The sequence below is a fragment of the Megachile rotundata genome, chromosome 2 (assembly GCF_050947335.1).
Source record: "Megachile rotundata isolate GNS110a chromosome 2, iyMegRotu1, whole genome shotgun sequence".
Lineage (NCBI taxonomy): Eukaryota > Metazoa > Arthropoda > Insecta > Hymenoptera > Megachilidae > Megachile > Megachile rotundata.
The window spans coordinates 13,404,903-13,420,312 of NC_134984.1; the positions used below are offsets into that span (position 1 = coordinate 13,404,903).

The following is a 15,410-nucleotide window of genomic DNA, read 5'->3' on the forward strand; positions in this document are numbered from 1 at the left end:
CGCGCAAAGTTTCATTTGAATTTGTGGCGCCAGTTCAAGACATTAATTTTCCTCCGCTTGACGATTTATTAATTCATGTACATCACACTGTTATCTTTTATCTGATAAAATATTAATTAAAATACAATAAATACAAAAGTAATTTTGTAATGAACGAAAAATTCTTTGACTTTCAAATAGAAAAATACTATCTGTCATAAAATAATTTCTTTAAAAAAATTGACAAGGATCAATAAAGATAATCATGTAGAATGTTAACAACGGTCTTTCTTTACAACATTTATTTCTAATATCTACATATCTATGTACAGATACATACACTCGTCTATGCAACGCAAATATAATTCTACAGCACGAGAGCCCGATGTTCTTCTAGACATTATTGGCGTTTTCCCCCGGAATACATCTATCCTGTGCTTAATAATTAATGACAACTCGTGATGGATGTAGGACGATCGTCAAAAAACATCATCGGAAGCGTAAAGATGTTTCTTTATTGCGCACAAGTCAATTCCTATTATGTGTACAATCTATACATTGCATTTACTTTGCGTTAAGACTATTGGGTTCTATCTCACATTTGTGTGCTGTAACTTCGTATTTAATGTTTATCAATAACAATTATGCATACAATGATGGATGGATCTCTAATAAAAAATCATAGATTTTACAATCTAAATTGAGCAAACGAAAGTAACAACTTATCAGTTTATGTATCACATTATTTTTTAACGATTACTCTCGTACCACTTTCGATTTGGGTTCTCTTTCCTCTCAACAAAAATCAGGTACGAAAAACAAAAAAGAAGAACGTAAAACGAATGACGTGTAACTGTTTCACGTAATGTAGTTATATATTTGGAATACACACGTACACCTATCAATTATCACTTAATAATCGGTGTTTCATTGAAAGTCCGACGCGTGATCGTCTACGAAGCAACACACTTAGATGATCGTAAACTCTAAAATTTGATGAATCTCAGCTTCTTAGAAGCGATGATCTCGTACTGGCCTAAATGTCCACGTAGTTTCGCTTATAGATGAATCGTGAATAGATCGCGATCACTAACGCGATCGGCTGACGCTTACAAGCTAACGATAAGCCGAACTAAGTTCTATGGATTACGAGTGTAGCTGGCAGAAATTTCTGTGTACGTGATACACGTTGGAGAAGCAATTAGCATGTTAACCATTAATCTTGGCACCATTGAGTATCAAATATGGTTTATATCTGATGGACAGATCGATGGGTGCAGCGATGAGGCGTGGAAACTCGGAAATTTAAAAACTACTCAAACTCTTAAATTTAGAAATCTTAAAATTTAATTTTTATATAGAAATATCAGATTCTTAAATTTGGGACTCTGGGAATTTACAAACTTGACAATTTTTTAATTTAGAAACCAACTTAAAAATCCTAAAATTGTAAGATTTGACAATTTAGAAGTTTAGGAACACAAATTTATCGAACGTGTAGAAATTAAAAATTTCCAAATTTTCACATTGACACGCTGTACTCAACACTGCACGCCATTTGCTCTCTGGTTTTCGGTCAAGCGATCTACCATTCGTTTAACCCTTTCGCTACAGCAGTGTTCGACTGAATGAAGATGCAACACTGGTATTATATTTATTTCCTTTGATTTATTTCCTTATCGTTAGTAGCGCAAAGGTTAAAAGAGAAATTGAGGGTCACCGGTTCTTCGCCTCCAAATAGAAACAGTTCTAAAAAATTTAGAAAAGCCGACGAAAGTGACGTGAAATGATCTTACGAAAACAGCAACGATAACTAGTATTGCTCGTTCGATGCCTGGTTGCAGAGTTTTTGAGCTAATTTAGCCACTATTTTGGCCGCTAATCTTCCCGTGCGTAAAATTGCCCTAAATTAGTGATGAGCAAACCTGCGACCCATCCTCGAACAAATTTTTACATCCAACACCACGAAGCTATAAAACAATACACCAGAGTATCAAAATCGTTTCATGACTTTCCGTCAGAAAAATCTGGCTAATCGTACCAGGTAGATAACATATATACTTGGTAACACATATTTTCGTACGAGTTTCAACATTGAAAATTATAAAACATCACAACTTCGGTAACATGCGATTGATATAATGTGATCAAAAACGTCTGATTATACGAAAACGATTGGATCAGAAATAGTCGGACGTGGGCTCGAGAGGATGTTCGATTTATGTTATAGTAATAATACAATTTAATTAACTAAAATATAATCGAGTAAACATGGAATTTCTCCCAGTTAACATTAGCGCCATTTTGTTTAGAAAGACACCGCTCTCGGTTAGGTTAGGTGCGTACCACGTGTCACCCGACCTCGCCCGAACATTTCCGATCGAATCCGAAATCTCGAGATTTAAAAATCCTACACAGCTCGCATTTATTGATATCGAAAAATTTGTTGCTAAATATTCCATCAAAGCGTCTGTATGTTTTAAACTGTATGTTCATTTATTTTCTTTAAATGTATTATGTGTATATTCGCTATTCCAGCCTGCCCTTTTCAGCCCGTTTACTGGGCCCGAAAGAAAGGGTTGCTCATCACTTTCAATCATTATATCTAGATACAAGTGTATAGTACAGTCACTGTATGTACAGAAACCTATTATCAAGCTAATGTATCAGTACTCGGAAGGGAGACATCGGCTTCGCGTTCGACCAGCCTGATTTCTTCTTCTCTTTCATCTTTTTATAAAAATAGTGTCAGAAGAGATCTCGTGGCTACGCGTAATCGTAAAAACGAACATGTGTGAGAAAGATGCGTCTCTTTCGAACCTCGGTGAAAATTAGGCGGATTTTTCAATTCTTGTTTCAAAATTTTTAATATTCGAAAACTGTGTCAATAATTTTCAAGCTAGTCATTTTGGTGACTTTTTATTTTCTTTCAAAAATTAATACAATTGTATTATAATTATATTATGCTGATTAAATGTAGTCAGATTCGAAAATCTTGTCTGAAGAGACGACAAAATATTTTCAATCAGCAATTATTAATATTTTTATGATGTTTGGTTAGTTTCTGACAGTGGTTTAGGTAACATGAATTTGAGAGACGTGAAGTTCATTGTTTCTTTTATAATAAATTATTTTTGTAAACTAGTCGTGTAGTATTCGCTGTGAAAACTTCTTCGAAATAAAACTACAAGGCTTTCAATTTTGACCAATACCGTCGTGGTTTCAAAAGTTTCAGTTGCAGCCCACCTGTCCTTAATTATCCCCGAATTATCCGATAACACAATATTATGATCAGAGATGTTCAATCCGCCCAAATTTTCACCAGAGACGTTTTCGTAAGGAAATCGAGCGGAAATGATCGCCTCGCCATATCTGTCCTGTTGTCTGTGTGTCCTCGTGTACGTGTGTGTTATAAAAAATCCACGGCGGTATTTTTCCACGGTATGTACAGGAAAGTGTCAACTAACGGATGGACTTCGTGCTTAATTGTCGTCCGTGAAACCCAAGTGTTTCACAGCGTTTTACGACGCGAGAAAACGGTACACACGTCGTTACAGATTTTACACATCGAATTCTAGGCTTTTTTCTTATCTACGATTCTCCATCAGCTCTGTGCAGAATTAGAGCTTCGAGGAGACGGAAGTTCGTGTTTCTCGCGACCGTTTAATTTCTAAGATTACTCGATTTCGCTCGAAGGAGCTTTCGAGTTTAATTTTCTAAAAAGAGATACGCACGTACGACCTGCATACGAAATTCAGCTACGAGGCGTAAGCTTACGGTGTATTAGTTTGTTCGGAAAGAAGGTTTCGGCAAAAGATCGGTTTAGCACGTTGGCTGTCGAGATGAGTTAATTTAATTATTGTAAAATTGTGGGAGGGAAATTAAGTAATTCCGTATAAGCAAATTTTGTGGAATATTAATATTATTTTAGGGTAGTTATGTAGGTTAGGTTTGGTAGTTTGTAGGTTAGGTTTAGTAATTTGTAGGTTAGGTTTGGTAGTTTGTAGGTTAGGTTTGGTAGTTTATAGGTTAGGTATTTCTAATGAAATTTATCATAAAGGAAGAAATGATCTTTACCTTTGAAATTAGAAAAATCTAATAAAATACGTAATATGATTTCAGGAGAATTAAATTCAAAAATAAAATAATTATTTTTCAAATAATTGCAAGTGTATATCTTATAACACATGTTCCTTTGTGACAGCAAACGTGTTAAACCATTTAGTGGATAAGGGTACATACATGAATAACGTAACGTTCAATCAATTTGTTCAATAAATTAGCATTCTTAGCAGTTTCTTATATAAAGAATAGAGAAACGTTTAAAATAATTAAAATAGCTGAATCCATTTTTCGTAGATAAGTTATTAACTAAAAATACCAGCGTTTGCCAGCACGAGCAATTAGCATAAATTATCTCATCAATAAAAATAAATTTATCACGTTACATTACACATGTCGTAACTGAAAAACCTGTATAAAACACACGATGTGTCGTTTGAAGCTGCACGTTGTACAAAAGTTTCGCATCTAATTGTCTCGGAGACTCACATGATTCCTCAGCATGATTCATACAGTCAGTACTCGTTTTTTTCGAACAGAACATTTGCGTTTTACAAAAATAAAATTGCTTCTTTCTCTTCATTTCCATGGACAGTTCTTTACGTTTACATTTTTTAAATTTAGTACGTATTTGTTTATAATAATTAAGTTATGAGAAGATAATGAACTTGAGTGTGTAGAAATAATAGGAAGACAAAGAATATGAATAAATAAATTCGAACAATTTGTTCATACGATGTACCAATAACTTGTATGAACTCTTCGCTTGAATATGCGAGCTTGCGTTTTGCAATTCTTTAATACTTGTTACCGTATCGCTTAAGATCTGCACATTTATTAAAATAGATCTTCCATATTGACGTAATTGCGGTCCCAATATCCTCCTTGGTACAGCCAGTCCTCTTGACCCGTGTATGGATTAATGCCTAATTGGAACCACCTGTGGTGCATCAGAAATTTGCATACTGTACACTTCAACGTAACTGCATATCGTTAAAATGATTATTAGTGAAACGACAACATATCGAATTAATTTTTCTCTGAAAAATTTATTCAATTTTGTAAGGAAATGTTAAATACGATAATAAGAAGTTGATGTATTATGCATTCTTCTTTTAATATTATGATAATTGATACAAGAAAATCACCTGTGTTAGGTATACTTTCTCAATTTTTAAATTTATCTTTGAAATATAAACTTGAAATATGAATTTATTATTCGTATGTTTGAATTTGAAATTCTTTAGATTATGTATTATGGTAATTGATGCAAGAAGATCACCTGTGTCAGGTATACTTCTTCAATTTTTAAATTTATCTTTGAAATATAAATATGAATTTATTATTTATATGTTTGAATTTGAAATTCTTTGAATTTACAAATCTTTAAAATGAAGTTTGGATAAAAATTTTATATTGAGTTTGAGTTTGAGTATTTAATCTTTTAATTGAATTCAGTACCTTGGCGTCCATTCTTGGCCCTTCTTGTGCTTTCGAGCTTTTCGCGATTCTCTTTGCTTTTCTTCGAGCCTTGATTTTTCACTCGCTGCACCATCCTGATCGCCATTTTCCAATTTCCTGATATCTGGCCTTAATCTCGAGTCAGTCGGACATAATACCTTTTCCATTTCCGGCGTTAGCTCGTTTAACGACATTGCAAACGTTGTAAACTGGTAATACTGGAAATTAAATTGACGTAATTTCAATATTTCTTTATTAATTGTGTGACTTAATAACATCAATATTTTTTAATTAATTTTTTTACTTATCGATTTCAATATTTCTTTGTTAATTGTATTACTTAATAACTATGATATTTTTTAATTAATTTTAAATCAGATAAATATTGTGTATAAAATTTTACTCACTATTATTCAAGTCATGACAATAATTTTTTTTGGTGACACAAAAAATTGTATTTATAGTCATCAATTATTTTTGATATTTAGAGAATGTTTAAAGCTTTATGGTGAGTTTTATATTTGAAGGTATTATAGTGATTTTTGACGTCGAAATAATTTAGGATAATTAGAAAAAGGAAATTGATTTTACCTCTGAACTATTAGGTGGCCTTGGAGAAGCTTCCCACAGAGTGACGGATCCAGGAATATCATCGATCGTTGGAACATCTTCTCCATCTATACTTGCAGATGGATCTTCAATTGCATCCTTGAATAATACAAAAATTTATTAATTTAATTATTAATTAAAAATATTTTCTGAAAGAAATTTATGAACGATTTTATCTTCAATTTTCGTCGAATAATTACAAACTTAAAATATTTGCTTAAATGTTAAGAAGATCTAAAACAGTTTACAAAAACTTACGAAAATTTAATTAATATTCAAAATCCCAGAAAAATTTACCTATGGAAGTCTAACGAAATAAAGTTTAAAGAAATGTATAGAAATTTGAAGAAAGCACGAATTATATAGAAATTGAATAAAATGTACGAAAATTAAATAAAAATGTAACGTTAATATTCTGAATACACTTTCAGGATGAGCTTTCATTAGAGAGAAGTGTTGATGAATATGCAGCGCTTTAATGAATGAAGGTACATATAAATAGAGCTAACATAAAACCATCTACATATACATTGCATCTTAAAAGATCAGCTAAAAAAAGTAACAGAATGTCAAGTGGAAAATAAAGCTTTCAATGAATGGCGCAAGAGATTAATTTATCAAATTGTAATTAAAAAAAAGACTTAATTTCCTGTGGTATAAGAAAAGCACTATTGTTTTCGTGTTCTTCAAACGGCTTTGAATTGAATTATTGACAATCTAGTATGAATGAAGCAATAATATTTGCAATACCTGGTGAGAAGGTTTAAACGCTCCGACTTTTAAACTGTGCAATTTCGCTAATACTTTTTTGTGTCCTGGACTTCCTTGAGGACTTTTCGCTTCTCGTTTCACCTTCTCCAAAGCTTCCTCGTACAAAGATGGCTCGCAGACCTTCATCCGCTCCGTCCATTTTCCGTAAAGGAACAACAGCTTCCGCTTTCTGTTAGCGAAAATACATTATTTATTTTCTTGTAATCCTGCAAAGTAATTGTGATTTAATTTTTAATGCAAGGGGTTTTAATTTAGAGTTTAACCTTGACTTACTTTTCATTTAGATTTTAAATTAATTTAGCTTTAATTTAGATTTTAACCTTAAGCTAGTTTTAATTCAGATTTCAGTTTTAATTTAATATTGCAATTTATACCTTAATTTTATCTTACATCACATTACATTGGTACTCTAATTTAGATTTTAATTAAAACTTATATTAGTACTTTAAGTTTGAACGATTAGATCAGTTTTATCGAACACCCTCCATTTTGAAGAACTATTACCTTCTACCATTACTATCACCTTCAAACTACAAAAAGAAGTTAAAATTTCAATTTCAAAACAATTAAAAAGATCTAAAAACCCAATCAGTACCAACAATACTAACAAAATCATCTTTATATTACAAAAATGAAATCTTACAAGGCTAGAAACTTAAATAAAACTGAAACTTGAACAGTCAAACAAGCGCAAAATAAATTATTCAATCCTCGTCATTAAGAATGTCTTGCAAGAAAGATTATCAGGATATTCAGGATGAAAGGACAATAGTTATCAAATTCAAGTGATGATAAACTGTTACCAGCTTACTCTTGATCCGTTATGAAGCCTTCGACTCGGTGAAGATCCTTGCCGTTGCAGCTGGCGCTCTTGAAAGATAGAGACGCCTTCAAGTTTGCTCCTCCGCTTTGTTTGATCTCCAGAGAGCCGAGTTGCTCCATCCATAATTGACCCACGAGCACGTTATGAAGTATACAGTTGATGTTCTGCCAAGTGTACGCTTCCTTCCATCTGCATACACGATTCGCGTCGTTTACTTTGTAACTGTTTTACAAGATATCATCTTCGAGGGAAAAATTAATGTTATATCGTAGAAGGACAGAGGGAAACTATTTCAAGTATTTTGTATTTGGTGATTGTGTGCGATGACATTCGATTGTATTGACTTTGTGGTAGTTTATGGGGTAGTTGACGATGTTGAGTGAAATTCAATACGTTGCGTTCTATAACGCACTATCACAATATTAACCTCTTGAACTATAACGTCGAGTTAGGCTCGTGACGCACGTTGCAGTTCAATGTAGATTGTATTTGCATGGAGATCGAGTTTTGACTATGACCAATTGCAGTTTGTATAATTAATGATCGATAAATCCAAAATATATTTAATACTTTAACATTCTTTACTTACCTTAACGCTGCAATAATAAATTAAGCAACTCTGACTGACGCACCAAAAACTCGTAGATAATGTGCGATAATACAACGTGTGGTTATAAAACGCGTGAGGATACAATGTGTAGTTATTAGGAACTTTCAAAGTTTTCTAAATTGCAAGTTTTGTAGTCTTTTAAATTTCTTAATTTTCAAGTCCCTAAATTCCCAAATTATGAAAGTCTAAGATCAACTAATCCCTATCTTCTTAACCCTTCAAATTCTCAAATTTTCAAGAATTTTCTTACATTCTTAAGTCCCTAGACTTCTAAGTTTCCAAGTCACCAAACCACAAAACCCCCAAATCCTCATATCCTCATATCCTCACATCCTCAAATCCTTAAATTCCCAAATCTCCAAGTGTCTCAACCTCTAAATGTCTAAGTCACCAAACCTCTAAATTTCAAAGTCATCAAACCACCAAACCCTTAAATCCTTAAATCCTTAAATCCTTAAATCCCTAAACCCCTAAATGTCTAAATCACTAAACCTCCAAACCCACAAATCCCCAAATCTTCAAATTCCTGAATTCTCAAACCCCTGAATTTTCAAGTCACCAAACCCTAAAACCCCCAAATTCTCAAATCCCTAAATTTTTAAGTCACCAAACCCCTAAACCCCCAAATTGTCAAGTCCCTAACTTCTCAAATCCTAAATTTCCAAATCATCACACTCTCAAATCTCCAAATCTTCAAATCCCCCAAAATCTCCGAATTTTCAAATCCTTGAATTCTCAAACCCCTCAATTTTCAAGTCACCAAATCTCTAAACTCCCAAATTTCCAAATCCCCAATCTCCCAAACCTCTAAATCCTCAAATTCCCAATCTCCCAAACTTCCAAATCCTCAAATCCCTTCATCCCCAAATTTCCCATATCCCAAATTTCCTAACCTCTCCAATCTCCTAGTCCCCACATCCCCAATTTCACAAACCCCTCACAATTCCCTATCCCCAAATTCCCAACTTCCTAATCTCCCAAATTCCTAAAATCTTCCATCCACAAATTTTCAAATTTTCAAACCCACCATCATATCGAACGTTTCATAACTCTCACCACGTGTTCCGATAAACACGCTTATTTTTAGCCGCATTCATCGCGCTAATGAAAAAGATGCGTATCTATGACAAGCATTCCCATTATTTCGAATGCATTGTAAATCGTGTACTCACTTGGGAAGTTCCACCGTGACAATGCCTTTTGGATGCACCTCTATCGATTTTCCCCAGAATTTTAATTTAGGGTGTATGCTGCCATGGAAAACAAAGTCCTCGCTGTCTGCATGGAAGGCGGACACCGGTGGATGATGGGAAACTTGCTCGCAAACTATTCTGCAGTAACAATTGTAAAATATACTGTCAAATAAATCAGTAAACATAAAACCTTCATTTAAAACAACCTTACACTGCAGAATATTCATCAACCAATCTGGTACTCTTACATTTTACATAATTTGAATAATAAATCGAACAAAATTGTACATTTTGAATAATTCTCTTTAACCTTTGAAATAAATGTACACAATCAAAATATATTTTACATAATATTATTTTAACCAGAACCACACAACTATGACAGAGTTTAAGAAAGACTAAAATTGAACAAGTTTTACCAAATTATTGGTAGAATATTTGCAATGTCGCCTTAAGTTAATGGATTCAATAAAACGTTCAAATGGTGAGCGTGCAGTAAATTTAATTACCATCAGATATCTGATACCAGTCTTATATAAAAGATTCAGACACGTACCGGAAGTCCTCGCGTTCCAGTTCGTACGTTTCTCCCAAAATCGGATTAAACGGTTTGCCAAGTCTTTCCCAGTTCGATGCCAAAGCGCTCACAGCAAAAGCAGCGACATACTGAACCAAAGATCAATAACACAGTTCGTTTTCGTCTGGAACTAAATATTTGATGTTGCTGGAATAAAATTTACCTGTAGCCTTCTGACAGGAGTCTCTTCTTGGGCAGCCTGCTTCAGCAGCTTCGCATACTCCATGTACTCGGCGACGCGTTGCAGAAAAGAAAGCGGCTCGTTGAAAATGACGGGCATAGTGATTTTGCTGAGATCCTTGCCCAGTGATAACACCGAGCAAAGATTTACTTCTGAATGACCCGGAACTGGTAACGTTGTTCTTCAAAAAATAATCATTTCGCACTGTTATAAGTTTGCTAATTATTGTTAGGGATCCTCTTATCAGAGTCCAGTAATTAGGGCAATTATTTTACCGCTTCGTTTGTAAAAAAATATTCATTGACTAAAAGACAAAGCGAGAGATTAGATATTATTGAAGAGATATTTGATATGTCGGTTTTATGGTCAATTTTGGTTATGGTGTTTATGGGAAATTAGGTTAAAAGCTAGCTGAGTAGCTTCTAATATTTTTATAAAAATATTATGTTTATAAAAATTGTGAAGTTCATAGTAAATGATGAACACATTTCTAGCTGACTAGCTTCTAATATTTGTGTAAAAATATTATTTCTATAAAAATTATATAATTTGTAATAAATTATAAATACATTTCAAATATCTCTTAAACTTACTATTGCATATAAAATATCAAGATTAACAGTATATGAAAAAGTGATGAGTAAAATCTTGATGCATGTTGAAATATTGATTGACAATAAAAGATAAATACATTTCAAGTATCTTAAACTTACAATTATGTACAAAAGATTGAACAATTGCAAAGACACTCTGTTTCATATTTATCAACAAACAAAATACAATTTATCTTTTATCAATAGCCCACAGTTAATCTGGCAAAACTACCAGATTGACTATTCGTAAGAAATGTATTATCTATGTCATTTGAATTTATCAAGCAACAATTATAGAATTCTTAACAAGATCGCCACACAAATCGAAGTCTTTCAGGTGCTTCTTTATACAGCGGCTTCGTGGTTCGTTCTGATCGTCATTTAAATGATCATCCGCAAATAGCTAGTTACATTTTACTCTTTTACAGTCTTAATAACAAATTACACTGCTCAAAAGAAATATGGCATAGAAAAAATTTAGGCAAAAATTGGCCAAATTTGACTGATGATAACTCCGTGAAAAATCATCGCAAAGTTATGCTCTTTTTTTTAAATTCAAGCTTGAGATCTCTACTTTAAGACCCTGTAGGTCGATTTTAGATTTGATGCATCTCTACGACAATAACACTGTAAATGGGAGGTCATGTTTGATATATTGATAATTACAAAGTTTGACGAAATGCATGGACTTGCCACATTTTTTTTTGGCGATACTGTTTACAGGAGCATAAAGTACAAACCTTTATCTTTAATTTCCAGTATGTGAAAAACCGCTACCATTTTTTTCTGCAAAGATACAGAACTTTAAAGAAACCCTTGCATTTATAGCATATACCGCCGGCATTAGCATTACCCGATATGCACCTCGGAGAGGTTGCTGGACAGATTTTGCGCATCATATGCCTCTGACAAGAGCCTTTTTTTGTGTGTATTTGTGTGTGAGTATCTGTGTGTCTGTATGTTTGAATTCTAATAACGCGTGTTTCCACCGCGTTGTTGAATTATCCCTTGCAGTCGATTACTCATGTTAATGCAAGCCCTAATTTCTTCCTGTGGAATGTCATTCCAAATTTCAGTTAAGACTTGCGATAGATCTTACAGATTGGTAGGTTGTCTTGTTAAATTTCTATAGGGTTCAAATTTGGACTTACTGCAGAATATGGAAGCAATCAAATTGAATTGGGACTGCAAAATTCGAGAATGATTCTCAACGAGGCTTCTCGATGATAATTCATACACACACACAGATTCTCACACACAAATACACACAGAAAAGGCTCCTGTCAGAGCCATATAATGTGCAAAATCTGTCCAGCAACCTCTCCGACCTGCACATCGGGTAATGCTAATGGCGGCGGTATATACCATAAATGCAAGGGTTTCTTTAAAGTTCTGTATCTTTGCAGAAAAAAATGGTAGCGGTTTTTCACATACTGGAAATTAAAGATAAAGGTTTGTACTTTATGCTGCTGTAAACAGTATCGCCCCAAAAAAATGTGGCAAGTCCATGCATTTCGTCAAACTTTGTAATTTTCAATATTGCAAACATGACCTCACATTTACGGTGTTATTGTGGTAGGGATGCATCAAATCTAAAATCAAACTACAGGGTCTTAAAGTAGAGATCTCAAGCTTTAATTTAAAAAAAAGAGCATAACTTTGCGATGATTTTTCACGGAGTTATCATCAGTCGAATTTAGCCAATTTTTGCCTAAAATTTTTCTATGCCATATTTCTTTTGAGCAGTGTATATTACATTTACAACGACGGTGATATAACTTTCTTTTGTGAACTTGGAGCTTTTTACACTTTCAGCACTTCTGAGAATTTTTGGACTCATTCTGTAAAGCAACTCTGGTTTCAAGATTTGACATTTTAGGACTTGACGTTTTGAATCTGAAGATCTAAATTTTGACTTCAATAAATTCAGACACTAAAGCTTCTTTTATTAAGACATGAACTGTCAAACTTTGTTATTAGAATAATAACTTTGTTATTACAACTTGAACTTCGAAACTTTGAAACTAGGATTTGAACTTGAGGTTTCTGAACTTTCCAACAATCTTGTAAGTTCGAAATTTTTCAACTCTAAGATTTTGAACTTGTCAATCTAAGTACTCCAAGCACCATCTTTAAATCCCGGAAACCTTGAAGAACCTTAGAGCGAACCCCATAAGGGTATCTCGGTAACTTAAGCTACAAATCCGCTTAGCTTAATCAATAAAGATTCCCTCAACAATGTTTACATCAACGCTGCACGAGTTTAAAGAAACGATTCATCTACGTTTTGCGAATTCTATTTCTATAACTAGGTGAAGTCTACATTCATCATGCAGAGATTTCGCTAGTGAATGCATGATCGCTCGCAGCGAGACAAATATGCATTACTATGTGCCAGTAACAGAACATAATTGTCTCAAACGAAGCGTTTGAACTTCGATGTAAGATATGTACAATGGAAGTCTATGAATGCCAATTAAGACTAGACAATACCTGGGACAAAGATCCTGTGGAATTACCTGTCGATGAAAAATATTGATGTAAACATTGTCGAAGAAGTCCTTCAAAACAAACGCATTTGAAGGACGTTATTACTATTGACTAGTTGATCTTTAAACTATAACTACTAAATTAAAAATTAATTGTTTAAATGATCTCTTTTACTAAGCTTATTAACTTAAATAGACTAAATAATACTTTGTTATAATTACTTAAACTATCTATAGGTTAGTTTGTCAACCCTTATGCGTTCTCATAGTCTTTCAAAGACTGTGTAACAATTTTTGTGAGAATTGTCTTTGGAAGACCACGAGTTTTTACTAAGACACATGAATCTATAAAGCTTTTAAAATTTTAACAAACAGGAGAAATGTCGAATGTTTAAAATTATTTTAAATGTATCAAGTTTTATTCACATTCATTTTTAGGTAAATGTGATAAGTGAAAAGAGTCGGAGGACCGTAAGGGTTAACCCTTTCAGCGCACATCATTGTTTCTCAAATTTAAGAACAAAATACAAGCGAAAACAAAGTGAGTATTCATAGAATAAACAGTGAAGATGAAACAAGTATAATGAGAAGTGGATACAGAATAAATATAATGAACACGATAACTAATAAAAATGAGATAAATGTAACATGAAATAAATTGCAATAATAAAGGTAAGTAAATATTATAGGTACAGTGGATTGTACAAATAAAATGTTACAGATGTAGCAAATAGTAGAAGGAAAATAAATATCACAGATATAGTAAATGGAGGAAAATAAATACCGTAGTTGTAGTAAAGGATGCAAACAAAGTAAATGTTACAGATATAGTAAATGGTGAAAGAAAAATAAATACCATAGATGTAGTAAATGGTAAAAGAAAAATAAATACGAAAATGTAGTAAATGGTAAAAATAAAATAAATACTGTAAATATAGTTAATGGTACAAATGAATATTATATATATAATTAATAGTAAAACTGAATATTATATATGTAGTAAATATTAAAAAGAAACTATGTACTAAACCGAAGTAAATCGAATTATTGCGACACAAGGTGCATGTCAGTGGCACAATCCAGAACTTAGCGTAAGGCGATCAGTAGAAAATTCGTAGTAATTGATCCGTTTGTCGAGTAGTTCCTATAATCGGGAAGGTCTGAAAGGGTTAAGACATCGAGTAGGCACGCACCTGTACGGTTTAAGTATCTTTTCGTTGGCCATTATACGAGCCTGTCGCGAACAGCGGCCTATGCTACGGCTGACGAGCCAGTCCTATCCGCGTCTTCAGGTTCACCGTTCTTTGGCGTCGCGACGTCCGACATTCGGCGATTACGTGAACGAGAGGTCGACGAAACGAACAGATTCACACCACATAGTTCCCGTGTTCAGCATCCGAGAAGAGGGTGGGGGAGGAGAGGTACAGAAACAACCGGATCACCGTAACATCGCGGACATGATCGACGTTAATCCTGTCAGATTTTCCGTGGATCACTCGACATGTGCGATCACCTTGGCACAGGGTCTCGGAACCGACGATCAGCTGTACACCCTGAGGACTGAACATGCGGGTGTGACGAGACACCCTTTGGCGCACCCTCTGCTCGACTTCGGTTCTCTCCCTCGCACCCTCTCGACACTGCGAACTGCCCGAACATGGAACGTCTCGCTCCGCCACCGGGAAATATCAATAAATTCGAGCATGGTTGTTGCGGACCGCACGATGCTCCTTCCGTTGTGCTTGCTGTCTTATTCGTTGCAACCCTCACCACGCGTGCGCAACGGAATTAACCTGTTAACCCTATCGCAGCTCAACCGAAAATCACTGATAGTGGCTGTAAACTGTTTTTCTCTACGATGCGATCTATTTATATCGTCTTTGATGTTCAGCCATTACATCGGGTGAAAATGCACAAATGCAGAGTGGCGAAGTGTGGACTTCGGTTGACCTTTCGGGTTGGCTCATTTTTGGGACGACTTCAATATTTTGGGACGTTGTTTTGCGTTTTCGGAGATTTTATTGGGGAATCGAGGTCTTTGGGACCTTTGGAATTTCACGAC

General features: G+C 34.2%; 1 protein-coding gene across 2 annotated transcripts; it reads right to left on the reverse strand.

Moving 5' to 3' along the window:
* Positions 1 to 266: 266 nt before the first annotated feature.
* LOC100878575 (oxysterol-binding protein-related protein 2) lies at positions 267 to 14,996 on the reverse strand. 2 transcript variants are annotated; one of them, XM_076528872.1, is made up of 10 exons: positions 14,542 to 14,995; positions 13,353 to 13,378; positions 10,249 to 10,447; positions 10,065 to 10,174; positions 9,488 to 9,646; positions 7,694 to 7,894; positions 6,862 to 7,051; positions 6,094 to 6,210; positions 5,503 to 5,720; positions 267 to 4,981 (listed from the first exon to the last, which is right to left on the reverse strand). In XM_076528872.1, exons 3-10 carry the CDS (start codon positions 10,363 to 10,365, stop codon positions 4,879 to 4,881), a joined length of 1,215 nt encoding a protein of 404 aa, XP_076384987.1. In that variant the 5' UTR covers positions 10,366 to 10,447; positions 13,353 to 13,378; positions 14,542 to 14,995; the 3' UTR covers positions 267 to 4,878. The 2 variants fall into 2 exon arrangements, with proteins under 2 accessions (XP_076384987.1, XP_003706693.1); XM_003706645.3 differs by lacking the exon at positions 13,353 to 13,378 and having other exon boundaries at positions 14,542 to 14,996.
* Positions 14,997 to 15,410: the final 414 nt, after the last annotated feature.